This window comes from Podarcis liolepis (genome assembly GCF_965112155.1).
Source record: "Podarcis liolepis genome assembly, chromosome: Z".
Classification (NCBI taxonomy): Eukaryota; Metazoa; Chordata; class Lepidosauria; order Squamata; family Lacertidae; genus Podarcis; species Podarcis liolepis.
The window spans coordinates 49,681,996-49,705,014 of record NC_139570.1 but is presented as its reverse complement, the minus strand read 5'-3'; the positions used below and the strand labels follow the sequence as shown (position 1 = coordinate 49,705,014).

The following is a 23,019-nucleotide window of genomic DNA, read 5'->3' as shown; positions in this document are numbered from 1 at the left end:
CCTCCAGATGTTCTGTACAACTCCAGGGATTGATGGGAGTTGTAGTCCCAAAACATCTGGAGGGCTGAGTTTGCCTATGCCAATGCTAGATAGAGGGGATGCGGGTGGCGCTGTGGGTTAAACCACAGAGCCTAGGACTTGCCGATCAGAAGGTTGGCGGTTCGAATCCCCGTGATGGGGTGAGCTCCCGTTGCTCGGTCCCTGCTCCTACCAACCTAGCAGTTCGAAAGCACATCAAAGTGCAAGTAGATAAATAGGGACCGCTCTGGCGGGAAGGTAAACGGTGTTTCCGTGTGTGCTCTGGTTCGCCAGAAGCGGCTTGGTCATGCTGGCCACATGACCCGAAAGCTCTCTGCGGACAAACGCCGGCTCCCTTGGCCTATAGAGCGAGATGAGCGCGCAACCCCAGAGTCGGCCACGACTGGACCTAATGGTCAGGGGTCCCTTTACCTTTACCTTTACACTAGATAGAGCACACAGGCCTTTTTGTAGGCAAGGTACCTGTTGCTTTCCAGCCAATCAGTACAGGTCCCATTGTAAAAGAAGCTTCCTCGCATGTCAGATTGTTTCCTGCTCAAGAAAAAAACAACAAAATAACAAAAATTGTTCAGAAATGTTGAAGCCCTCACCTGCTTTTTAGTAACTGGGCACCGAGGGACAGTGAAAGATCAAAGGCATACAATTATTGTCAAACACTAAAAGATTAAGCACAGAAAAACTACTGGCACTATAAATATACCGAAAGAAGTTTGTTTTCACTGCCTTAATGCTCCTGCCAACCCACTGAGGCAGCTCTTCCTTTTGGAAATTTTGGCCTTCCTTAGTTCCAGGGTTTATTCCGGACCTCCTGATTCTCCTCTCCACTACCCCTCCTCCGCTTTCCATTTTCCCTAAAATAAATAAGCTCATAAATGAAAATGCTGGTTTCTGTCAAGCTGTCATTACTTATGACACGTACAAAACTGAGAACAAAGAGAAATACATTATCTGCTCGCATTTGTCATTCCTTTACATGACTAAACCCTCGTTTTATTTAACTAGGCTGCATTTCTGATTCTCCCCCGACGTTTTGAAGGGACTGACTCTGCTTACAGCACAAGGCATCAACATGGAGGCTCAAAGCTGAGACGTTCAGCACTCAGATCTGCAGAATCCCCGATGTGATCCAAGAAGAACAAAGAATCCATGCCTCTCCCAGGCTCACCTTATGGAAGAGGTCCCCTGGTATAAGGATGCTCCCTCAGAAACAACCCACTGATCTCCAGCAGATCTCTCAAGCACCAAACCTGAGGATGCCTCCATTCCTGAGCCAACCAGTTTTGCAGCAACACAATCCCACCACTCGCTGCAGAATCTTACAAGCCTCCACAGTTCTCCTTTACAAAGCAGCTCCTGGCCACCAAAAGTGTGATGCCTGCACATGACGCAGAGCAGGGGTGGGGAACACTCCCAGGTGTTGCTAGAATCCCACCTGCCATCGGCTGTAGCTGGCGTGTTCAATGGGCAGAGATGGTGGGAGACTGGATCTATAGCAATTTCTGGAAGGCCACAGGTTCCAGGAAGCAGTAACACCTTAGAATGAAAGGGCAAATTGGGCGTGTGGAGAACCTCTGGTGGTGGCCTTTGGAGCTTAAAAAAATACTTCCATTGTATGTTTATATGTTGCCAGATTAACAAAGAGACCTCTTTTTTAAAATTGATTTTAAGTTAATCTAGGTCAGGGGTTCTCATACTGCGGTTCACAACCTCCATTCAGGCAGCCCAAGGAACAGCTGCAGAAGAGTCAATAATTGATTCTGTGCCCCTGACAACACAGATGAAAACAATTTGCTAAATGGACCAAGGGGGCCCTGGTCTAAGACCTGAGATTTTAGTAATATGGCAATGGTGCTGTGTGCTATTTTTGCTCTAGGAATTGACAAGCTAAAACAACTCTTTTGTCAATGGCCTAGCCTAAGGCTTGTGATTTTCATAACATACTAAAACTGGTTTTCACAAAGGTGCTGGTGTGAGGGAGGTTTGCTGAGACCCACAGTGAATGGTCCACAAAAGGAAAATATGGGAGCTGACCTAGATCAGAAAATCTGGAACCACTGATTAAACTCACTGCTGCAGCCTTAACTTTTAAGCATTTGTTCTATTTGCATCACATATTTCTTTCGAAGAGCTTATGGGAGTATGCTTGTAGAGTAGCAAGAGAAGGGGCCGTTGTTCAACAGCAGAGCACATGGCCTGCATGCAGAAGAGGTCCCAGGTGAAACCCCTGGCATCTTCAGATTGGGAAAAGACTCTAGTCTGAAACCCAGGAGAGCTGTTGCCAGCCAGTGAAGACAAAATGAACCAATGGCCGGATGACTCAGCATGAGGAAATTTCCTATAGACTCAAGTTCTATCATTACAGCAGGAATCTTGCCTACATATAGTGCCTCCAAAAGTGCCATGAGCGCTAGTGGTGTGGTATAAACACTCCCCCCCCCCACAGGCCGTTTGACTTGGGTGGAGGGTGGGGAAGCTGCAAGTGTTGCTGGGCTACAGCATCCATCATCCCTGAGAATGGGGCTGGATGGGGCTGATGGGAACCAGAGTCCAGCAACAATAGAAGGTAGCAGGTTCCCCAGCCCTGGTTGGAGTCATATAGGGTGATCCAGCATCTGCACTGAGCTCTATGGCGAAGTGGGGAATCTGAACTCACGTCTGGCTTACTCCTTCAGTGTCAGCAGACAGAATCAAAATTATTCTAGGGAGTCCTAGTTCACTGCATCTGAACCCTTCACAGCCACTGCATGTTCCTTCACGAAGGCCTGCCAAGGAACAGTTAATAACTGGCATATTAAAAAGCCTCCCACTGCGGAATGTGAGCCCCCAGGCTGCAGAGCAATCTGAGAACACATTTATATGTCTGCAAAAGCCACATGTCCAAAACAAAGCAATTAAATTAGATATGGCACAAAAGGCCAATGCCATATTAAGGTTGTGTCATTCACCAGACCCAGCCCTGAGGAGGCAAAAGCAATCCAAGCCAGAACAGGAAGACTCCTCTTCTCTCAAGGGGGAGTTGGCCAGATAGCCAGGGAGGGGCCCCACCTTCTGGGGCAGTAAGCATGCCTACTGGGCTCTTCTGGAGAGAGGTGGGGCCTCTCCCCCCCAAAAAAGGTCCCCAGACCACTTCCTGCCAATTGGTCGATTCTGCAAAAACACCTCCCTCCAGAAGAGTTCAACAGTCATGAAGGGAGGGGCCTGAAGGGAGGGGCCTCCCCCAAGCAAACTGATCTCTTCCACTTAAAAAGACATAGCAAGTGAGGGCAAGTGAAGGATTTTCATTTTCCATCTTGTTGTTTAGTCGTTTCGTCGTGTCTGACTCTTTGTGACCCCATGGATTTTCCATCTAGGTAAAGGTAAAAAGGTAAAGAATCCCTGGACGGTTAAGTCCAGTCAAAGGTGACTATGGGGTTGCAGCGTTCATCTCGCTTTCAGGCCAAGGGAGCCGGTGTTTGTCCACAGACAACTTTCTGGGTCATGTGGCCAGCAGGACTAAACGGCTTCTGGTGCAACGGAACCCCGTGACGGAAACCAGAGCGCACGGAAATGCTGTTTACCTTTTCCATCTACATTCATTCTGCATGTAATTTATCCTGCATGTACCACAAGACAACCCTACTCAAGTTCTGTCATATTTTGTTGATTAAAGAAACCATTTTGCCACCTAAAAAGGTGCCCCGCCCCCAATTTAAACTAGTCAGAAGAATCTCTTTTAAATGTTTTAAATTATTTTAAAATACTGTCAGCTTGTGAAAATGGCAAGATGGCAAGCGCCATTGTAGAATAATAACCTCACTTCTATGGGGTTCTTCTTTGAAAATGCCTCTTTGAAAATGCCTCTGACAATACAGGTAAGCACCATCAAAAACTAAGGGATGCTCTCCAGAACTAGGTTTTTCCTCCACGTGATTTATTCATTAAAATCCATTTATATCTCACCTTTGCCTTTCAAGCTGGAGCACCCAAGGTGACTAACAACAACAACAAAAAGTTTTAAACCCCACACTTGAAAGTAAAGCAGTTCAACAACAGGAGAGAGAGGAGAGAGAGGAGAGAAGGTGTAAGACCTTTCAGCAAAAGGCCAGGCCAAAGGCATCAGGACGCCAGCAGAGAGGAAGCCAGGTGGATGCCCATCTCAGGGCAAGGAGTTCCACAGCTTAATCACTGCAAGAGAAAAAGCCTTTTCACACATTCCTGCCAATCACACCTCAAAAAAGGGCCATCCTAGTTGAACAAAGCAGAAAGGCAGGATAGGATGGGAGGAGGCAGCCCTGAAAGTAGCCAGGTCCTCAGTTATTTCAAGAGTGTGCAACTATGCACACATTTTAAAAACTGTAAGATTTCTTCAGTCAAGCAACAGCTTGAAGGCTGTCATATTCACTCTGTGAACTCTCATGTGTGCTTGTCTGAACTGAACCATGCCTATGTTTAGTACTACATGCAAACTGGGTCAGAGAAAGAACTGCCCTCCTTCCTAGCTGCTAAGACAGACGAGAGTGTTTGGGCAATAGTTTTGGGGGGAGGGCTAAGTAAGACGAGGGGGTCTGAGTACTGTACACCCTACATAGCTCCTTCTTCCTGCCCTAGAGTTATTCAAAACAGCAAATACTGCAGAATCAGTTACACAAAATAAAAACTCTGCACAAGCAAAAATATCTGGCTTTCCTTGGTGCAGAATCTGGGTCACCTGGAGCAAAGGATTTTAAAGTTATTTTATTGTAGAGTTCAAGCAGCCCTGGAAAAAAAAGGGTTTCAGAACAGGGTAATAAAAAACAGACCTCATGTTCTACAGCGAGGCCCTTGGCACTGACGAAAGCTGATGGAAGGGGAAAGGAACATGCTCACAGTTTTCAAGTAATTCAGAAGAGGTTGGAGGGATTCTGTTGCTTTGAAAACAGAGTAACCTGAACAAAAACTGGTTGGAGCTGATGGGAGTTGTAGTTTAAAACATCAGGAAGACACCAGGTTGGGGGAGGCTGATATAAAACACTACCAATTGTACTTTGAGGGTTGTTCCCCTCATCCCCGCTCAGTCAAGCAGCATATAAGATTTTAGACAGTACACACTTCAGAGCAGAATTTCTCACTATAATTGTGTATGGAGCCATATGCATTGATGATGCTATATAAATAAATGTTGATAATAATTATAATTATTATTTCAGGAAATAAACAGAGTAAGAGAAGTGATGCTGGAGATGTGTAATCTATCAAACAGCAAACGCAGAAAAGCAAAGTACACTTTCCAAGGGGTGTGTGTGCATGTGGTCAAACTAAAAGAAGAGTATGTGTAGTAGTACGAGCAGCAGCAGTGGACAAAACAAGAGTAACACGTTGAAGATCCCACAGAAGCAGGTCAACCTTTGGGGACTCAGCTACATTAGCAAAGAAAAAGCACTTTATATGTGCTGTATGTGCATTATAACACTGTGACACCAGATGGCGCTGTGAAGTTTGGTTTTTGCCAACCCGATTTGTCATACAAAGTTTACAATGAGTTTAACTGAAACGCTTCTCTGATGTGTCTAGATCCAGTCTTGCCCAATGGACCAGTCATGAGGTTGTCCCAAGTACTTCTATGCTACCTAGGGTGACCTCACATCTCAAGACTACTCGTTCCAGCCACTTCCTGATGTGCCTTCCTGCCTTTCTTAAATACGCTATTTAAGGCTCCCCGCCCCCTCTTCAGTTTGGCTGAAGTCTACCTCCCATCAAAAAGGCACTTTTTATGAGCTGGCCCCTCTCTTTAATAAACTGCAAAACACTCGTGAACATTCTGTGGCATCACAGGAGCTTAGATCAGTGGCAAAAGAGTTATGATACAACAACAGTTTCTATTTATCATAACCCACAGCATTATAGTACAGTAAAGATGGGTGAGTTCATTTGGGGACAGAAGGTCAGAGACACAGGGTCTTATGTCTGGCCACAGCTTAATCCAGCAAGAGGAACTTCTGGCCCACAGATGAAACGGAGCTGCCAGAGCCTTCCCATTTGGCTAGCCAAGTCATTCTGGTGAACGCACAAATACATCTGCCATCATCCCTGACATAAGGTATTGGGCAGGTAAAGGTAGGGCTTTAAAGGATGGAGCAGGCGCTTAAAGAGGGCTCCCAGTGGTTCCACTGCTGGAGAAGGGCACACCCCCAGTCACCCATCAGCTGATGGGCAACACCAGTAGCCTTAGCTTGAGGAGGAAAAAGGGGTTTCTCTTTAATGGAAATTGCTCCCCCCCCCCCCGCTGTTCTTTAAAGCCTCCCCACATTCCTGAAATAAAGAGAGCTACAGAATGGGTGGATGGGTGCACACAGCATGCAAGAGAAAGGCATGTCTCCAAGAAGTGAAAAAGTTTATCCAAAGATCTCTCTCTAGAACAGGGGTAGCAAATGTGGGACTCACCAGGTTTGGGACAACAGTTCCCAACCAGCCCCACACAGCACTGCCAATGGTCAGGGATGATGGGAGTGTCTGGAGGGTGCAGGCTGGCTGCTGCTGTTCTTGTTCTTGTTGTTGTTGTTGTTTAGTCGTTTAGTTGTGTCTGACTCTTCGTGACCCCATGGACCAGAGAACGCCAGGCACCCCTGTCCTCCACCGCCTCCCGCACCTCCCGCTTGCTCTTAGGCACCTGGAAAAGCAGGCCTTCATTGAAAATCTGTGTCAAGAAGCAGACTGCAAAGAGCCCACAAACATGATGAACGCTCACTTCGGGACAGCTGTCCTCGTCTTCTTCAGAAGATATCATCATGCAGCAGCTTCAGCATTTATATCTAGCTCTAAAAAAAACAGCACACTGGCTAAAATATATGAAACACTGGTCAGGACCCAGCTGCGGCGGAGGCACCTACAAAAACAAGTTCTCTACCAGGCATGCAAACAAAAAAGTTACCAGCTCCAGACAATAGGAACTGGGCTAAGTCCCAGTGGCAGCTGTCTCAGAAGTTTTTTTTTTTTTTAAAGGGGGGCCTTTCAGATCCTGCTGGACTACAAACCCCTCTCATCCTGAGCACTGGTCACTCTGGGTGGGGCTGATGGGAGTCCAACAGCTTCTGGGGGGGCCACAGGTTCCCTGTCTCTGTTTTCAAACTCACCAAAATATGACCGGGGAAGATAAGCTTGAAAAAGTGGGGAGCATAACCAGTAAGCCCAGTGAGTGGAAGAGAGCAGGTCACCTGCAGCCACACAGTGAGAGTTCATGTTCTGCATGCCTACCTGTCCCTCCACTAGACAAGGAAAAGAAATTAATAGGAGAGCCTTGTTGAATCAGCCCAAAGCACCACATTGCCATTTCCAACAGTGGGAAGCCCACAAGGCAGGCATGAAAACAGCCCTCCTGCTCTGTTGCTCCCCTCTGATAACTGGTATTCAAAGGTCGACTGGCTTTGAACTGGGAGATTCATAACAATAACAATAATTTATTATTATTATTATTATTATTATTATTATTAATAATAATAATAATAATAATAATAATAATAATACTCTGCCCATCTGGCTGGATTTCCCCAGCCACTCTGGGTGGCTCCCAACAGAATATTAAAAACACAATAAACATTAAAAACTTCACAAAACAGGGCTGCCTTCAGATGTCTTATAAAAGTCAGATACAGTGGTACCTCGGGTTACAAACACCTTGGGTTACAAACACCACGGGTTACAGACTCCGCTAACCCGGTAGTTCCTCAGGTTAAGAACTTTACCTCAGGATGAGAACAGAAATGATGCAGGGGCAGCAGCGGGAGGCCCCATTAGCTAAAGTGGTACCCCAGCTTAAGAACGGTTTCAGGTTAAGAATGGACCTCCGGAACAAATTAAGTTTGTAACCAGAGGTACCACGGTAGTTGTTTATTTCCTTGACATCTGACAGGAGGGTGTTTCACAGGGCAGGTGCCACCACCGAGAAGGACCTCTGCCTGGTTCCCTGTAACCTCACTTCTCGCAGGGACGGAACCGCCAGAAGGCCCTCGGAGCTGGACCTCAGCGTCCGGGCAGAATGATGGGAGTGGAGATGCTCCTTCAGGTATACTGGACCGAGGCCGTTTAGGGCTTTAAAAGTCAGCACCAACTTTGAATTGTGATCAGAAATGTACTTTATAGCCATCGTGACTAGCAGTCTGCTCTCTGTATATTTCTCCCACAAAAGAAACTTATCATGCCAAGGCAGTGCCAGGGGTGTGATAGGGACAACAGAGAGCGCTGTACCCAGAACACTGATCTGCTTAGAGATTGCTCTGCTTTCCTCAAATGGGGGCATACAGGACACCCCAGGCAAGTTCAGGGAGCCCAACTCCTCTTTCCATTTGGTAAAGCAGAAATGCAGTTGGCTCCTGGGGTTTTTGAACAGGTATCAATCCCACCTACCCTAACAGGAGGAAGGGGTTCCCAGTTTCCCAACTGGAAATCCAAAATATTGCACCTTTCTTGAAAATACAAGTTATTTAGGAGTCTAATGCTTCACTTTCGTTTTGCTACTAAAGCTGTATGTAAAGTATTAGAGGAATTCAATATTTAAAAAGAAAGTTTAAAAGGAAAGTTTTTTAAAAAGAAATTTCCTTAAAATAACAACAAAAATTGAGCACACATTGGTTTCCAATGAGAATGCCTTTGTTCTATTCTCAAGCTGCCGCCTACATATCCAGAGCAATAGGGATGGTCAAAATATTTTCTCCACTTACTTAGAAAAAGAAAATACTTTATTCAACTGCTAAATTTTGTCTGCTTCAAAGTCATCCCAATTACTACACAAACATTTTTTAAAAAATAAAAATGCAAACACTGTACTGTAAATCACATATGAGCATTCTAACAGGGCACTCAGGATGAGAAGTTTTTGGAAAAAGCATCGGGGGAGGTCAGAATACTGATTAATCACATGTGGTGTGGCTGTATCACACGACAAAATCAAAGGTTTAAGTGTTTACATTATTTGTTTATAGGACTATGGGGGAAATGGGGTTGGGGGGGGAGTCAGGGAGACTATACTTTGGCCCCTTATGTTAAGAATTCTGAAATATACTTTGGCATTTGCACAGAAAAACAAAAGCAAATAATCAGAGAGTATACCATCAGACCATTTACACATTCCCACATTGACACGCAAGATCAAAGCTCTCCGAAAATGCCCAAGCTTTAAAGGAAGAACTACTAAAGTTCTTAGTCTCTTTTGCCAGAGGTCTTGCATGCCCACCACTGGCAGGCACTCCAGACAGGAGAGAAAGGGGAGGAGGAGGAGGAGCGCTCAGTTTTGGAAACACAGGTGCCAGGTCACCAAACCCGCCTCACACAAGGACATTTGTAAAGTGAAACACTAAAACAGACATGCTTGTGGAAATCTCCAGTTCTTCAGCAGCATTTCTCAGAGAAAAATTGTGTGTTCTTGTCAGTTTTTTTGCAAACCTGGCAATATCTTTAATCTATTTTCTGTTGTTGTTGTTGTTTTTTGTCGGAGCAATCTGTATCTTACGCATGACACCCATTTGAAGGTCTTTTGCTCCTCGAGGCGGAGGACTCCTTTGGCGCCCGGTGCCTGGCGCAAGAGACACAAACAGCGCCAGAGAGGCGCTTCAAGCCTTTCTGAAAGACGCTGTTGGACAGGCTGTAGATGACACAGTTGCAGAAGCTGTTGCTGATGGCAAGCCAGGTGGTCAGGAAGGAGGCTGCTCGGCTGTGGTAGACAGAAGAGCTCTCCAAGAGAAAGTAGATTATGTAGGGGAGCCAGAGGATGTAGAAGACGCTGGTGATGCGCAGGAGAACCATGGCGTAGCGCTTGTCTGGGCATGGCTGGGCATCAGCCGCTTCCCCTTCTTGGGAGCTGAACCGCACACGCCTCTCATTGATCTCTTTTGTGTGCTGCTGGCAAATGCGGAAGATGCTGAAGTAGGTGAAGCAGACCACGAAGGCTGCCGGCGCGTACAGCATGATGATGATGAAGAGGGTGAAGATGGCCCAGGTGTCCCAGGAGTCAGCACACCACTGAAAAACATCCCCGTGGTAGCCGGGCTTTCCCCAGTCAAAGAAAGCCGGGAGGAACACAGCGCCCGAGTACAGCCAGATGAACAGGATGCAAACCCGGAGGCGGCAGGGGGTGACCAGGGTGTTGTAGGACAGCGGCTTGGTGATGGCGATGTACCTGTCCACGCTGATGCAGGCCAGGGAGGTCATGGAGACGCTCTTGAGCACGGAGACCACGTAGCCAAAGGCTTTGCAGATCACAGACTCCGGCAAGAAGGTGACCCGGTAGTGCAGCAGGGAGAGTGAAGGCACCAGGCAGCTCACACCCACCAGGAGGTCAGCGTAGGCCATGGTCTGGATGAAGTAGCTTGTCGTGTGGTGGTTCAGCAGTGGTGCACAGTGGAAGACGAAGATGACCACAATGTTGCCCGAGATTATGAGGACGGTGAGGAAGACAATGACGATCAGCTCCAGCAGGCAGATGTCCAAGGCCTCCGGATAGCCGGCAGCCAGGAGGCAGAAGGGCCTGCTGCTGCTGTGGTTGCTACCATCGAGAGAGGCATTCATCTTGCATTGGTGGCAGAAACCCCCTCACTCTGCTGCCACTGATGGTGGATGCTGCCTGGCTGCTTCTGCTGTCATTGCGGCTGCCACATGTGCCACCCTGTCAAAGCCCAAACAGGAGATGGAGAGGGATGCAGAAGCTCCTTGGAGCTGCTGGGCATTGTCCGCAGTGGCTCCCTCCTGGAAACACCAGCTCTTTGGGCTGCAGCCTCCACAGCCACCGCCCCCTCCTCCTCCTCCTCCTCTCTCTCTCTGCTGGCAGCTCAGCAACACACCACGCACAGATGCGTGGAAGGGGGGGGGCGATAGAGAAAGGGGATGGAGGGAAGCTCGCTTGCTTGTGCAATGGGGGGGGGGATCCAGCAATAGCCACGCGAGGGCGGGTGCTAGATGAAAAGGAAAGGAGGGAGGGGTGCCTTTACAGCATCCCCCCTCCCACAGCTTCAGGACGCGTACAAGCCGGCCTCCTCACCCACAACGCTGAAGGACTTCGGCTAGCCTCTCCGCAGCCGGATGGAGAATGGGCGCCGCCGCCGCGCCGGATCCCGCACCTCTCCGCCGATGCAGGAGTGAGGAAAGAGGAAGAAGAAGAAGAGAGGGTCCGGCCTGTGGGTCTCTCCCCCTCCCCCACGGCTGGGCTAGGCTGAGCTGCCCTCCTGCCTACCTGCAGCCGAGAGGGACAAAGGCGAAGCGAGCGCCGGGAGCAGACGCAGAGGGACGCGGCAGCGGCTGCTTTTGATGCGCCCAGCCAGGCAGAGCAGCTGCCGGCCGTAGAAGAGCCTGCGCGGCGCAGGGGGAGGAACCCAGGTGCGAGGGAGGGGGCGGACAAAGGAAGACGATCCAGGCGGCGGCGGCGACAGGAGGGGTGGGGGCGCAGCCAAGAGCCTCCCTTCCGCGCCCGGGTAGCCGCAGCAAAGGCGCGCGCGCCCTCGTTTCTTGGCTCGATCGCCGGTGCGCCCCCTCATCTCCAAAGAGGAGCGCCCCGCCCTTTAGCAAAGAGGGGCCGCGGCTGAGTCTGCCAGGAGCCAAGCCCACCCGCTTAGTACTTCTGAAGGGCCTCTCGGAGGTGCGCTCAGAGGTCCGGTTCCCTTACAGGTTTGCAACGCGTCTTTCCTTGGCGGATCACCAAGGCATTAAGTTGTTGTTTTTCCCAAAGCTGTCCTTCTTCACCTAAGATGTGCAGCAAAAATCCTAATATGCCCTTCTGAGTTAGACGCATGGGAGTGGGCTGCGAGGGGGCGGGGCAGACGGCATGCTTCACACATCCCAAAGTGCGCTCTCTCTCCCAAGACACACTCTCCACGTGGTTTAAACCATCTGAACCCAACCCAGCTGGCACACTCCCATGTCCACTGAGATGTTTAAGCTTGGCAATTACGCTCTGCCATGCTCTTAACAGGTCCTATACAAAATCAGCACTAAATGATAGTGATCTGGACATTATGGGGAAGACACAACTGAAAGGTATCTGACTTACAGTAAGTAGGAACTGTGCAAGAGCGTCCCTCAGAGGATAGCATCAAAGCCTCTATAGAAGCAAACACAATGGCTGCAATCCCTTGATCAAATCTTAGCTTAATAAGCCACCATATAAATAAGCTTCAAGCACCTGCTTTTAAGCACTTCGCTCCTTCCTTTGTGTGAATGAATAAACCAGCCAGGAAGCCACAGTTAAGCCATAGTTTCCTGTTATGTCCAAATGGGGAAACTATGGCTTGTGGATCACGAACAGGCCAGGACACAAAGCCAACTTTTAAACGTTTCTCACAGAAGCCACAACCTTGCTTCAGTGACACATACAACAGCCGAAATTGAGGCTAGCAGGTTCACAAACAAACTCTTTATAGGTAATAAAGGTCCTGGAAAACAAGCCTTATGAGCAGCGCTGTCTTTAGCATATGCGCCGCTGGGGTGCAAAGATCCGCCCAGTGCCCCCCAATTTAGACTGCCCACGTCTACACCCAAGATATACTTCTCCGTGGTTGCAGGCAAGGCCATGGCGGCAGCCTGCCCTTCCAAGCATTGCTGCTGTTGCCCCTCAAGAACCGGGCGCCCAAGCTCCGCAAAGGGACGCAGCTTCACATACAGGCACTTTTAAAAGCTCCCCAGGAGGAGGAAGGAGAAGAAGAAGAGGGACGCAGCAGCCATGCTGATGGTGGGCAAGAGAGCAACGCCTCTCCATGCAGGGAGGAACTCTGGGGAGGAGAAAGCGGCCGGGGGGAGGCCAGCTTTGAATGTCAGCTTGATCAAAATTACTTATTTTTTCATAACAGGTAGATAGTTAAGAGCTTAGGCGGCTCCAGCGGTAGGGCCTCCCCAGAATTCAGCGCCTGGGTGCCCTGCACCCCTGGGTAAAGACAGCCCTGCTTATGAGGAATGGTTGAGGGAGTGGGGTGTGTTTAGGAAAACAGGAGAGTGAGAGGAAACATGATAGCCATCTTCAAATATCTAAAGGGCTGTCACATGGAAGATGGAGCAAGCCTGTTTTCTTCTGCTCCAGAGGACAGGACCCAAACCAATGGATTCAAATGACAGGAAGGCATATTGTGACTAAACATTAGGAAGAACTTTTTGATGGTTCAACAGTGAAACAGTCTTGGAAGGCTGTGGACTTTCCTTCCCTGGAGGTTTTAAAAGGGAGGCTGGATGGCCACTTGTCAGGGATTCTTTAGTTGTGATTACTGCATTCCAGGGGCTTGGACTAGGTGACCCTCAGGGTCCCTTCCAACTCTACAATTCTACTACAGTCATACCTCGGAAGTCAAATGGAATCCGTTTCAGAAATCCGTTTGACTTCCAAAACATTCGGAAAGCAAAGCATTGCTTCCAATTGGCTGCGGGAAACTTCCGCAGTCAATCGGAAGCCGTGGAACCTGTGTCGGATGTTTGGGTTCCAAAGAATGTTCGCAAACCGGAACAATCACTTCTGAGTTTGCGGCGCTCAGGAACCAAAACCTTCAATTCGCAAGGCGTTCAACTTCCAATGTACGACTGTATTCTATAACTAGTGGTTTGAACTGTACTGGGAGGAATGGAAGCCAGAACTCAAATTATTTAATCCACAGAGAGTTCTGTAAATAGGTGTCAGCACAGCTTTTGGGACAATACCCACCTGCCTGTGGGGAGATGAAGTGCCAATCCCAATCTCTGCTGTTGTGAAATGACAGCCAGAATTATTTGACACATGCCTGGATATGTATTCTCCTGGAAAACTTTCTAACTAGTTGAATGGAAAGGCAAAAGGGCCAGAAGATTTACTGCAGCAGCTCTCACTTCATCCAGTTCTATTCGCTCCGGAGACATCTGCTGGGGAAATGGTTCCAGAGCAGCAGCAGCTGCTGCCAACACAGATGGATGTGTTAATGTAAGGGCCTTCGGTCATGCGGGGCATAGACCTACCAGTGAGGACAGAGGGGCAAAAGTCATCAAGGGCAAACTTCTGAAACAAAGGTTTTGAGTCCTAGCTAAGAAAGGGAGTTGGTTTTCAGAGATATTCCAACCGACAGGTCTTTCAGACACTCCACCAGCTCCTTTTGCAGTTGCATTTACTCAGTATCTCCCGGGTGTCACAGTGAAAATAGCCAGTATGCCACCAGAAAGAGGCTTCCCACATTTGATGCATTCAGTGTTTCTGTTTTGTTCTGCAGAGCTCAACCGGAAGCTACAGGATGAGGGATTGCTCCTGTGCTCAAATCCTGCTTGTTGGTTTCCCAGAGACACCTGGGTGGCCACTGTGAAAACGGGAGGATGTTGTATGGGCCAGTGGTCTGCTTTTGCAGGCTCCTCTTATGTGCCCAAAGGACTCCTCTCGACTCCAAGCCTGACAGCAGTTCATTAACCTTCCAGGAAAACTAGGCGAGTCCATCAGGGTTGCATTATGGATCTCCTCATTTGTTGCTCCCCCTTTGCTGAGCCAGCACAAGCTAAAGCAGCAGCTTGCTGGGTCAGTGGAGCAGCTACTCATGCGGAAGGAGAAGCCAAACAGCCATTTGTGGCTCAGTGCAGCCTCTAAAAAGAATCAACACAAAAAAATCAGCCTGTTTAAAAATAAAAATGTATAGTGACAGAAGGATGGGTGCTGGTCTAGCTATCAAAGTAAAGCAAGAGATCAAAATTCCCAGGGAGAAAAATCAGACCCTGGTCCTTTGCCCCCACCCTCTCAAAGGAGGGAGAGACCCACAGGACCAAGCTAGGCTAGAAAGTGCATATCTTGGCTTCTACAACATCCTTCTGGGTTTCTTGGCATATAGCCTTTAAAAGCAAGGGAAAAAGAAGTTGGGAAAGGTCTATAGCTCAGTGGCAGAGCATCTGGCTTGCAAGCAGATGGTCGCAGGTTCGATTCCAGGCATCACCAGGTAGAGTTGGGAAAGAACCGTGTTTGGAACCCTGGAGAGTCACTGCCAGTCAGCATAAACAATATGGAGATAGATTGAAATAAAGAACATAAGAATAACCTGGTGGGTCAGGCCAATGGCTAATCTAGTTCAGCATCCTGTTCTCACAGTGGGCAGCCAGATGGCTGGAAGCAAGATCCTGCAAGAAAGGTTGGAGCACAAGAGCCCTCTCTCCTCCTGTGGTTTCCAGCAACTGAAGCATTGCTGCCTCCTGTGGAGGCAGAACCTGGTCTGGCACACTAGAAAGGAAGCTTCTTCCTGTGTTTTTAAAGTCACAAAATTTGGGGGATAGGAACCTGAAGATTTTGAAAGGGGCCATTTAAGTTGCTATTTAACTTCCTGAGAATTGGAAGCTGGCATCCAGAAAGCCAGTGGCATTTCTTTTTCTTCTCAGGCTGTATTCACTGTTTCCCAAGTGAATGCAAATTCTACACCAAGCTCACCCAAAATTCTGAGAGCATTGTTACTCAAAATGCAAATGAGTCTGCAGAAAACCAGTTCTCCTCCTGATGCCCCCCCCCCCAAAGACCAGGAGAGCAACAGCATGGAGAGAAAGATAAATCTCCTGCAAATCAAGCACAGTCAGGATGTTGGAGAAGAGTGGAGAGGTGCTGTTTCAGGATAGCAAAAAAGTAGGCATGTGAGAGTATCAACTGCTTTTGGGCAGGAGGGAACAGAACCACAGCAATCAGACTTCTTGCTTGCTTGTCTGCCTAGCAAACTCCTAATCCACCAAAACTGGCATTTTTGACAGAATTCTGATTGAAGACCAGCCTGGGAGGTGATATTATCTGGAAAACTGGTGGTGGCTATTGGGAGAAAGGGGAAGAGAAGCAGGTGGGTAGCGTAACAGGTGGCCCAATCGAGAAGATCTAGGACAGGCATAGGCAAACTCAGCCCTCCAGATGTTTTGGGACTACAGTTCCCATCATCCCTCATCACTGGTCCTGCTAGCTAGGGATCATGGGAGTTGTAGGCCAAAAACATCTGGAGGGCCGAGTTTGCCTATGCCTGTTCTAGGAGGCAGCTAAATCAATACTGTGAGCCAGTTCAGACAGCAAGTCCCACTGCACCAGTCTCAAAAGGCAGACAGCAACGGAAGGACTTGGCCTGAGGAAACTGGAAGGAGATGCAGGTCTGGCACAGAACATATAAGCTCCAGCAGCAAGCAAGGAGCAGTGCCTTGCAAAGAAAACTATGGGTTTGAAACTCTGTGTTTGTGGCATTCCACTAGTATGTGTGCTTGTGGGATGGGGAGAGCATGATTTACAGGTAGGATCAACAGGTATAGGAAGATTAAGTGAATCTCCTATGCAGACCCCACACATTAATACCACGATGCAAGCATGTGGGTGAGTAACACTGTCTCCGTCTGGTTCTGAGCAGGCCAGGCAGATTCCCTGGAACCCAAATGCAATTACTGTTTCCCCGTTCCAAATAATCATACTCTTCTTTCAAAGCTGCATCACAACCTTCTTCCAAGCAACCCAGCAGAAGCTGCTAATGCCGCCAACTGGAGAGCTTTCCTATATTCCCTGCTTCTTCAGTACCCTTTACCATGCTAGTTACCACAAAGGGGGCGGGGGGCTTGCATGCACCTGTCTCCTTCTTTCATTCCACCTCAAATATCACATTCATTTGACAGGTTTCTGTGCTGCACAGCTGGCAAGAGCCCCAGCGTGAAATGTGGGTGGCTTTAAGGCACACAACTGCCACAAATTTAGACTCAGAATACATCTTGCAAATGTCTGTTGACATTAAAACTCATTGCCACAGTGCTGCGCTGACAAATGCATCACAGTTTTTACACTCCCAGCATGGACACCAAGTAGGCTGGTGGATGAGGGATGGAAGAGTCTGTTCCTCTTCTGCCAGCCCACTCACTCGCCTGCGTGAAATTCCTGGTCATCTAAGGCTACCAGGTTAGCTGTTAAATGCAAGGCTGTAGCAAGACATAAAGAAAATGGATTAGCACCAGTTTTAATACGGAAAGATCAGTGAGATTACAACCATCTTCTCGGCAGCTTTCAAACAGATTTCATTACTTCTGCTGAGCAATCCCAGATTTCTGCCCACCCAGTTCCCAACCTGGTAGATAATAGCATCTATCATTCATTATACTAATTTGATGCCCTCCACAAAACCAGGCCACCATCTATCTGCCCAAATACTCTTCCCCAAGGATTAAGTCACAGACCTAGGACCCAATTCAACTGTACTTTTATTGGCTTTGGCTAAATGTTTTCATAAGGAACAATGAAGATGAAAAGAGCACTGCCAGAAGTTGATGCAATATAATATATGCAATGCATTATAAATAAATGCAAACAAGCTGCATTTTAAAAACCCACTGAGCTAATTTTGCTGACTGACACTCTCAGTGAGCACATCCAAGCCAGTGGCAGAAAAAAAGAAGCAACAGAGGCTGTTGCTTAAACAACAAAAGAAAGGAGGAAACAATTTTTTTAAATGGTAAAGCCGTATTTGTGTTTCTACAAAGGTTGGCACCATAATGAGTGGTGACCTACAGTTTTCCCATGCACCCAAGCCCTTCACCACAAGATTATGACCTTAGGCAGCAGCCTTCCTCAACCAGATGTTTTGAACTACAACTCCCCACAGTCTCAACTAGCATCGCCCAGGTTGGAGGAGGCTGCTAGGCATGAACAAAGCACAGGACGCAGCAGACCAAACGGTGCACCTGGTCAACATCCTGCTTCCTATGGTGGGCTGCTGGAAGCTTCAGGGATACTTACAAGCAACAGCCTTTTGCCCACAGCCACCTGCTACTCCATGTACATTCTGCCTCTGAAAATGCAGGCTCCATTCAGCTTTCAATAAAGCCATGTTCCACATACGTGTCTGATTACAGACCAACCATTGCCAACCCTGGTACATGCTGGCTGGGATTGATGAGGGTTGTAGTTCACTTTACCACATATATGCCCACTCAACCACTTAACTGATTTATTATATTATTTATACCCCACCCATCTGACCAGGTTGCCCCAGCCACTCTGGGCAGCTTCCAGCACGTATAAAAACATAATAAAACATCAAACATTAAAAAAACTCCCAATACAGGGCTGCCTTCAGATATCTTTTAAAAGTGGTAAAGGAACCCTGGACGGTTAAGTCATGTCAAAGGCAACCATGGGGTGCCGCGCTCATTTCGCTTCAAGCCAAGGAAGCTGGCGTTTGTCTGCAGACAGCTTTCTGCGTCATGTAGCCAGCATGACTAAACCGCTTCTGGTGCAATGGGATTTCGTGAGGGAAGCCAGAGCACACGGAAACGTGTTTATCTTCCTGCCGCAGCGGTACCTATTTACCTACTTGTACTGACGTGCTTTCAAACTGCTAGGTTGGCAGAAGCTGGACAGAGCAATGGGAGCTCACCCCGTCGTGGGGATTCGAACCGCTGACCTTCTGATCGACAAGCACAAGACACTCAGTGGTTTAGACTGAGATGACCACCCACCTCCCTAAAAAACCTATCCCCCAAAAACCCACCTATACCCTAAAAGTGGTATAGTTCTTTATCTCATTAACATCTGATGGGAGGGCATTCCGCAGGGAGGGCACCACAGCCAACTGTAACTTCCCTGTAACTTCACTTCTTGCAGTGAGGGAACCGTCAGAAGACCCTAGGAGGTGTCTGGACCTGAGTGTCTGGACTGAATGATGAGGGTGGAGATGCTTCTTCAGGGATACAGGGCCAAGGTCAATTAGGGCTTTAAAGGTCAGCACTGACACTTTGAATGTAGGTCTTTCAGGACTGGTGTTATATGCTCCTGGCAGCCACTCCCAGTCTCCAGTCGAGCTGCTGCATTCTGGATTAGTTGTAGTTTCCAAGTCACCATCAAAGGTAGCCCTACGTAGAGCATGTTGCAGTAGTCCAACCAGGAGATAACCAGAGCACCTCCATGGACAGCTGTGAGCCCAAAATGACTCCTAGGCTGTGCACCTGGTCTTACATGGGCTCAGTTATGCCATTCAGCACCAAGGAGTCCCCCACACCTGCCCTCCCCTATCCCCCCCAAATAGTACTTCTGTCTTGCCAAGATTCAACCTCAATCCATTAACCATCCTCCACCCACCTTCAGACATTCACACAGCACATTCACCGCCTTCACTGGTTCTGATTTAAAAGAGAGGTAGAGCTGGGTATCATCCACATACTGATGAACACCCAGCCCAACCCCGCTGATGATCTCGCCCAGCAGCTTCATATAGATGTTAAAAAGCATGGGGGAGAGGACAGAGCCCAAGTGAGCACCCAGGGGTCTGAACACTCCTGCCTCAACACCACTTTCTAGACACAGCCCAGGAGGAAGGAGTGGACCCACTGCATAGCAGTGCCCCTGCTCCCAACCCCTCTTCAATCTGTGGAACTGGAACTGTTACATGTGCCACATAATACTAGTTCTGCACTTATGAGAGTCTTTTGGTAAGGCAGTTTCCACACTTGAAACTCCCTGACTATTAACGTCAGCCAGGTGGCACTGTTTATACACTTTTTAGTGCCTGCTGAAAACATTTCTGTTCAGGCAAGCCTATCCAGATACACAGAATGCTGACAAGTCCTTTAACTTGTTATTTCAGTTATTATTTGAAAGATTTAAATAGCTGTTTTTAACTGATTTTACTGATAACTGTTTTATTCTTTTTGTGGGCCGCTTTAACATTTTTTCTTTACAGTCAAGCAGTCTATAAATGTTATGACATAAACAAACCCCACTGCTGCCTTAGAGTGCATTCACAGCTCTGCCACAGCTGTACATTAACAGGGGAGCGGCGGCAGTGAGTCAGTGCCCCCTCAAGGAAGCATCTGCCATTACTGGTGATCTTACTGAGGAGCCTCCAATAACCTTCAGAGATGGCTCCAGGATTCCACAGAAACAGACTGAAAGCCATCAGTGCCAAAAAGATGAACGTGTCAGGCAGAGGAATCTCCTGAAGTTGCTATCGGACTAAACCATTCTCTCCCCTCCCCCCAAGCACAGACAGTTCCATTGGCCTACCTTTGTGATGAGGATCCGGTACTTCTCCACCAGGTGGTCGTTGTTGTGACATCCCGCAAGCAGCTGCCAAACCTCCCCCCGGAGAGCTTCAGGGACTCCGCTTCTCACCAGCGTGGACAAGGTTTTTGGTCGCACACTCAGATTCAAGTGCCTGGAAGAGAGGAAGGAGACCAGACATCAGACCAGGAAGGGTGTGCAGGATACAGACCCTGGACTGAATGGTTTTGGGCGACTCCAACACCCACAACATCCACATTGATGATGCCTCAGGTCCATGATGCAACCATGGGCCTGTCTCAGTATCTGAAGAAGTGTTCATGCACATGAAAGCTTATACCAAGAACAAACTTAGTTGGTCTCTAGGGTACTACTGGGCAATTTTTTAATATATATTTCAACTGTGTCAGACCAACACGGCTACCTACCTGAATCTGTCTCACACAGTTATCGGTCCAATGCACAGAAGTAGCCTTTGATCCACGTGGGGAGGGGGTGGTCTGGGAATGGTGTGTGTTTGATTATCACCCCATTGTCAGAGTCAGATGACTTCCTGGTGAGGTTTGGACTTGCTATGTCTGTCCCCCCTTACAAGGGTGGGAGACCAGTTAGGATGGTCTGCCACCAGAAACAGATGGAATTTGGTGGATTCTTGACACCTCTGGGGAATTTCCCTGTGGACAGAGGGGGTGTTCCTGTTGAGGTCTTAGTTCCACTGTGGAATGGTGAGACTCATCACTTCTGAGTACCCTCTCTAGCCCTGTGGGGTCTGTTTCACGGCTTGGTACATGGAGGAGTTGAGGTCAATGAGGCAGACTGGAAGAGGGTTGGAGCATAAGAGGCACAAATCTCACTTAGGAGCTAGCTGAGCATTTGTTCAAGATCATAATCAGGCCTACCATGGGGCAGTGAGGGCAGCAAAGAGATCCCATTTCACTGCCTCCATTGCATCCTTGGGAAGCCGCCCAGCAGAGCTGTTCTGTGTGGTCTGGAGGTTGCTTACTCCTGACCAGGAGGTGGATCTCTGGAGCACACAGTAACTAGCTGTATCCAGATAGCTAAACACTTCAAGGATAAAGTTGCTCAGCTCTACAGTGATTTAGATACTGCTGCTGTGAGAGTACCTGACCAGGTGTTCAATGCAACATCAAGCTCGGTGTTGTGAGATCATTTCCAATTGATGTGGTCTGGGAATATGGACAGGACACATGAAGTGATCCTTGTCCATCCTGGCTTATTAAAACTAGCTGGGCTGGGGTGAGTGGACGGGTCAAAGGTGCGATAAATGCATCCTTGTGTGATAAGAGTGGTGCCCACTGCCCTAAAAGAGGCAGACGTGTATCTACGCCTCAAAAAGCCAACCCTAGACCCAACGGAGTATAACAACTACAGGGTGATGGAGAGCAACTACAGGCATTCCTGCAATAGAACGATTATCTAAATCCACTACCATCTGAGTTCAGACTTGGTTTCAGAACTGAATCAGTCTTGGTTGCCCTGATGGAGGACCTTTATCATGACAGGGACATGGGAGTGTGACCCTGTTACTTCTGACAATTAATTAATTAATTAATTAATTAATTAAATTATATAGTGCCTATCCGACTGGATTGCCCCAGCCACTCTGGGTGGCTTGATCTCTGTGGCTTTTGATATCACTGACCACTGTATCCTCCTGGACAGACTTAGTGAGATGGGCATCGAAGGTACTGTATTACAGTGGTTCCATTCACATCAAATTCATGTCCAGAGAGTAGAACTGAATCAGTGCTATTTAATATCTATGTGAAGCTCTTGGGAGATGCCATTAGGAGTTTTGGGGCAACCAGTATTCTGATGATATACAGCTCTACTTCTCTGCAACATCTGAACCGGGAGAGGCTGTGAACACTTTGGATCAGTGTCCAGATAGTAAAGGTAAAGGTAAAGGGGACCCCTGACCATTAGGTCCAGTCGTGACCAACTCTGGGGTTGTGGCGCTCATCTCGCTTTATTGGCCGAGGGAGCTGGCGTACAGCTTCTGGGTCATGTGCCCAGCATGACTAAGACGCTTCTGGCAAACCAGAGCAGCACACGGAAACGCCGTTTACCTTCCTGCCAGAGAAGTACCTATTTATCTACTTGCACTTTGATGTGCTTTCAAACTGCTAGGTTGGCAGGAGCAGGGACCGTCGCGGGGATTCGAACCGCCGACCTTCTGATCGGCAAGTCCTAGGCTCTGTGGTTTAACCCACAAAGGTTATTTGAGTGGGTGGTTCCCACTCACATTCTGGAAATTGGCAAGTTACTTGTTCTGAATGGGGCTGCATCCCCTCTGATGGAGCAAGTGCATAGTTTGAAGGTACTCCTGGTTACACCTTTACCACTGGGACCTAGGTGTCCTCTGTGACTAGGAGTGCCTTTTACCAGCTTCATCTGGTTCGCCAACTACACCTGTTCCAGGACAGAGATAGTCTGACCACTGCAGTCCACGCACTGGTAACCTTGGGACTAGATTACTGTAATGTGTTCTATATGTGGGGCTGCCCTTGGGTCTGGTTCAGAAGCTCCAGCTAGTGCAGAATGCTGCAGCCAGATTGCTGATGGGAGCTTCTCCTCAAGAACATGTGAACACCATGGTTAATGGCTGCACTCGCTGCCCACGTGTTACTGACCCAGGTTCAAGGTACTTGAATTGATTTGCAAAGTCCTGAACAACTAGGGTCCAGCACAGCTCAGGAATCGCCTGAACCCTTCTATCCCAGCTCAATCACTGAGATCAGCTGCAGGAGAATCTTTGGCCATTCCCTGAGTTGGTGAGGCTCATTTCACAACAAGAAGAAACTGAGCCTTTAGTGTCATCAGCCCAGTCATGAGGAACACCCTGCTCCTCTTGATTCTGCAGGAGCCTTCTGTGCCAACTTTTAAAGGCCTGCTGAAAACTTTTCTACTCCACCAATTTCACACAGAAGCACATCATTGCTTACTTCAACTCGCCTGTGGAAACAACTCAGAGGCAAAGAAAGAAGGAAGGGTAACAACAGGAAGATTTAAAGGAACTTTTGGAAACTCAAGGC

At 48.2% G+C, this 23,019-nt stretch overlaps 2 protein-coding genes across 5 annotated transcripts in view; both read right to left on the bottom strand.

Annotated features, from left to right (window-relative positions):
* The window catches only part of RABGAP1 (RAB GTPase activating protein 1), a 92,737-nt gene that overhangs the window by 31,577 nt on the left and 38,141 nt on the right, over positions 1 to 23,019 (bottom strand). For all 3 annotated transcript variants that reach the window (XM_083485798.1, XM_083485799.1, XM_083485800.1), the window contains one exon: positions 19,967 to 20,117. In XM_083485798.1, the coding sequence (XP_083341924.1) occupies positions 19,967 to 20,117 (151 nt within the window). The remainder of the gene's footprint in view (positions 1 to 19,966; positions 20,118 to 23,019) is intronic.
* GPR21 (G protein-coupled receptor 21) lies at positions 8,708 to 18,699 on the bottom strand. 2 transcript variants are annotated; one of them, XM_083486001.1, is made up of 2 exons: positions 13,305 to 18,699; positions 8,708 to 10,651 (listed from the first exon to the last, which is right to left on the bottom strand). In XM_083486001.1, exon 2 carries the CDS (start codon positions 10,552 to 10,554, stop codon positions 9,496 to 9,498), a length of 1,059 nt encoding a protein of 352 aa, XP_083342127.1. In that variant the 5' UTR covers positions 10,555 to 10,651; positions 13,305 to 18,699; the 3' UTR covers positions 8,708 to 9,495. The 2 variants fall into 2 exon arrangements, with proteins under 2 accessions (XP_083342127.1, XP_083342126.1); XM_083486000.1 differs by lacking the exon at positions 13,305 to 18,699 and adding an exon at positions 11,024 to 13,283.

Bases quoted from the DNA above. Each gene is read 5' to 3' on its own strand.
- GPR21 (XM_083486001.1), bottom strand. From the start codon at position 10,554: ATGAATGCCTCTCTCGATGGTAGCAACCACAGCAGCAGCAGGCCCTTC.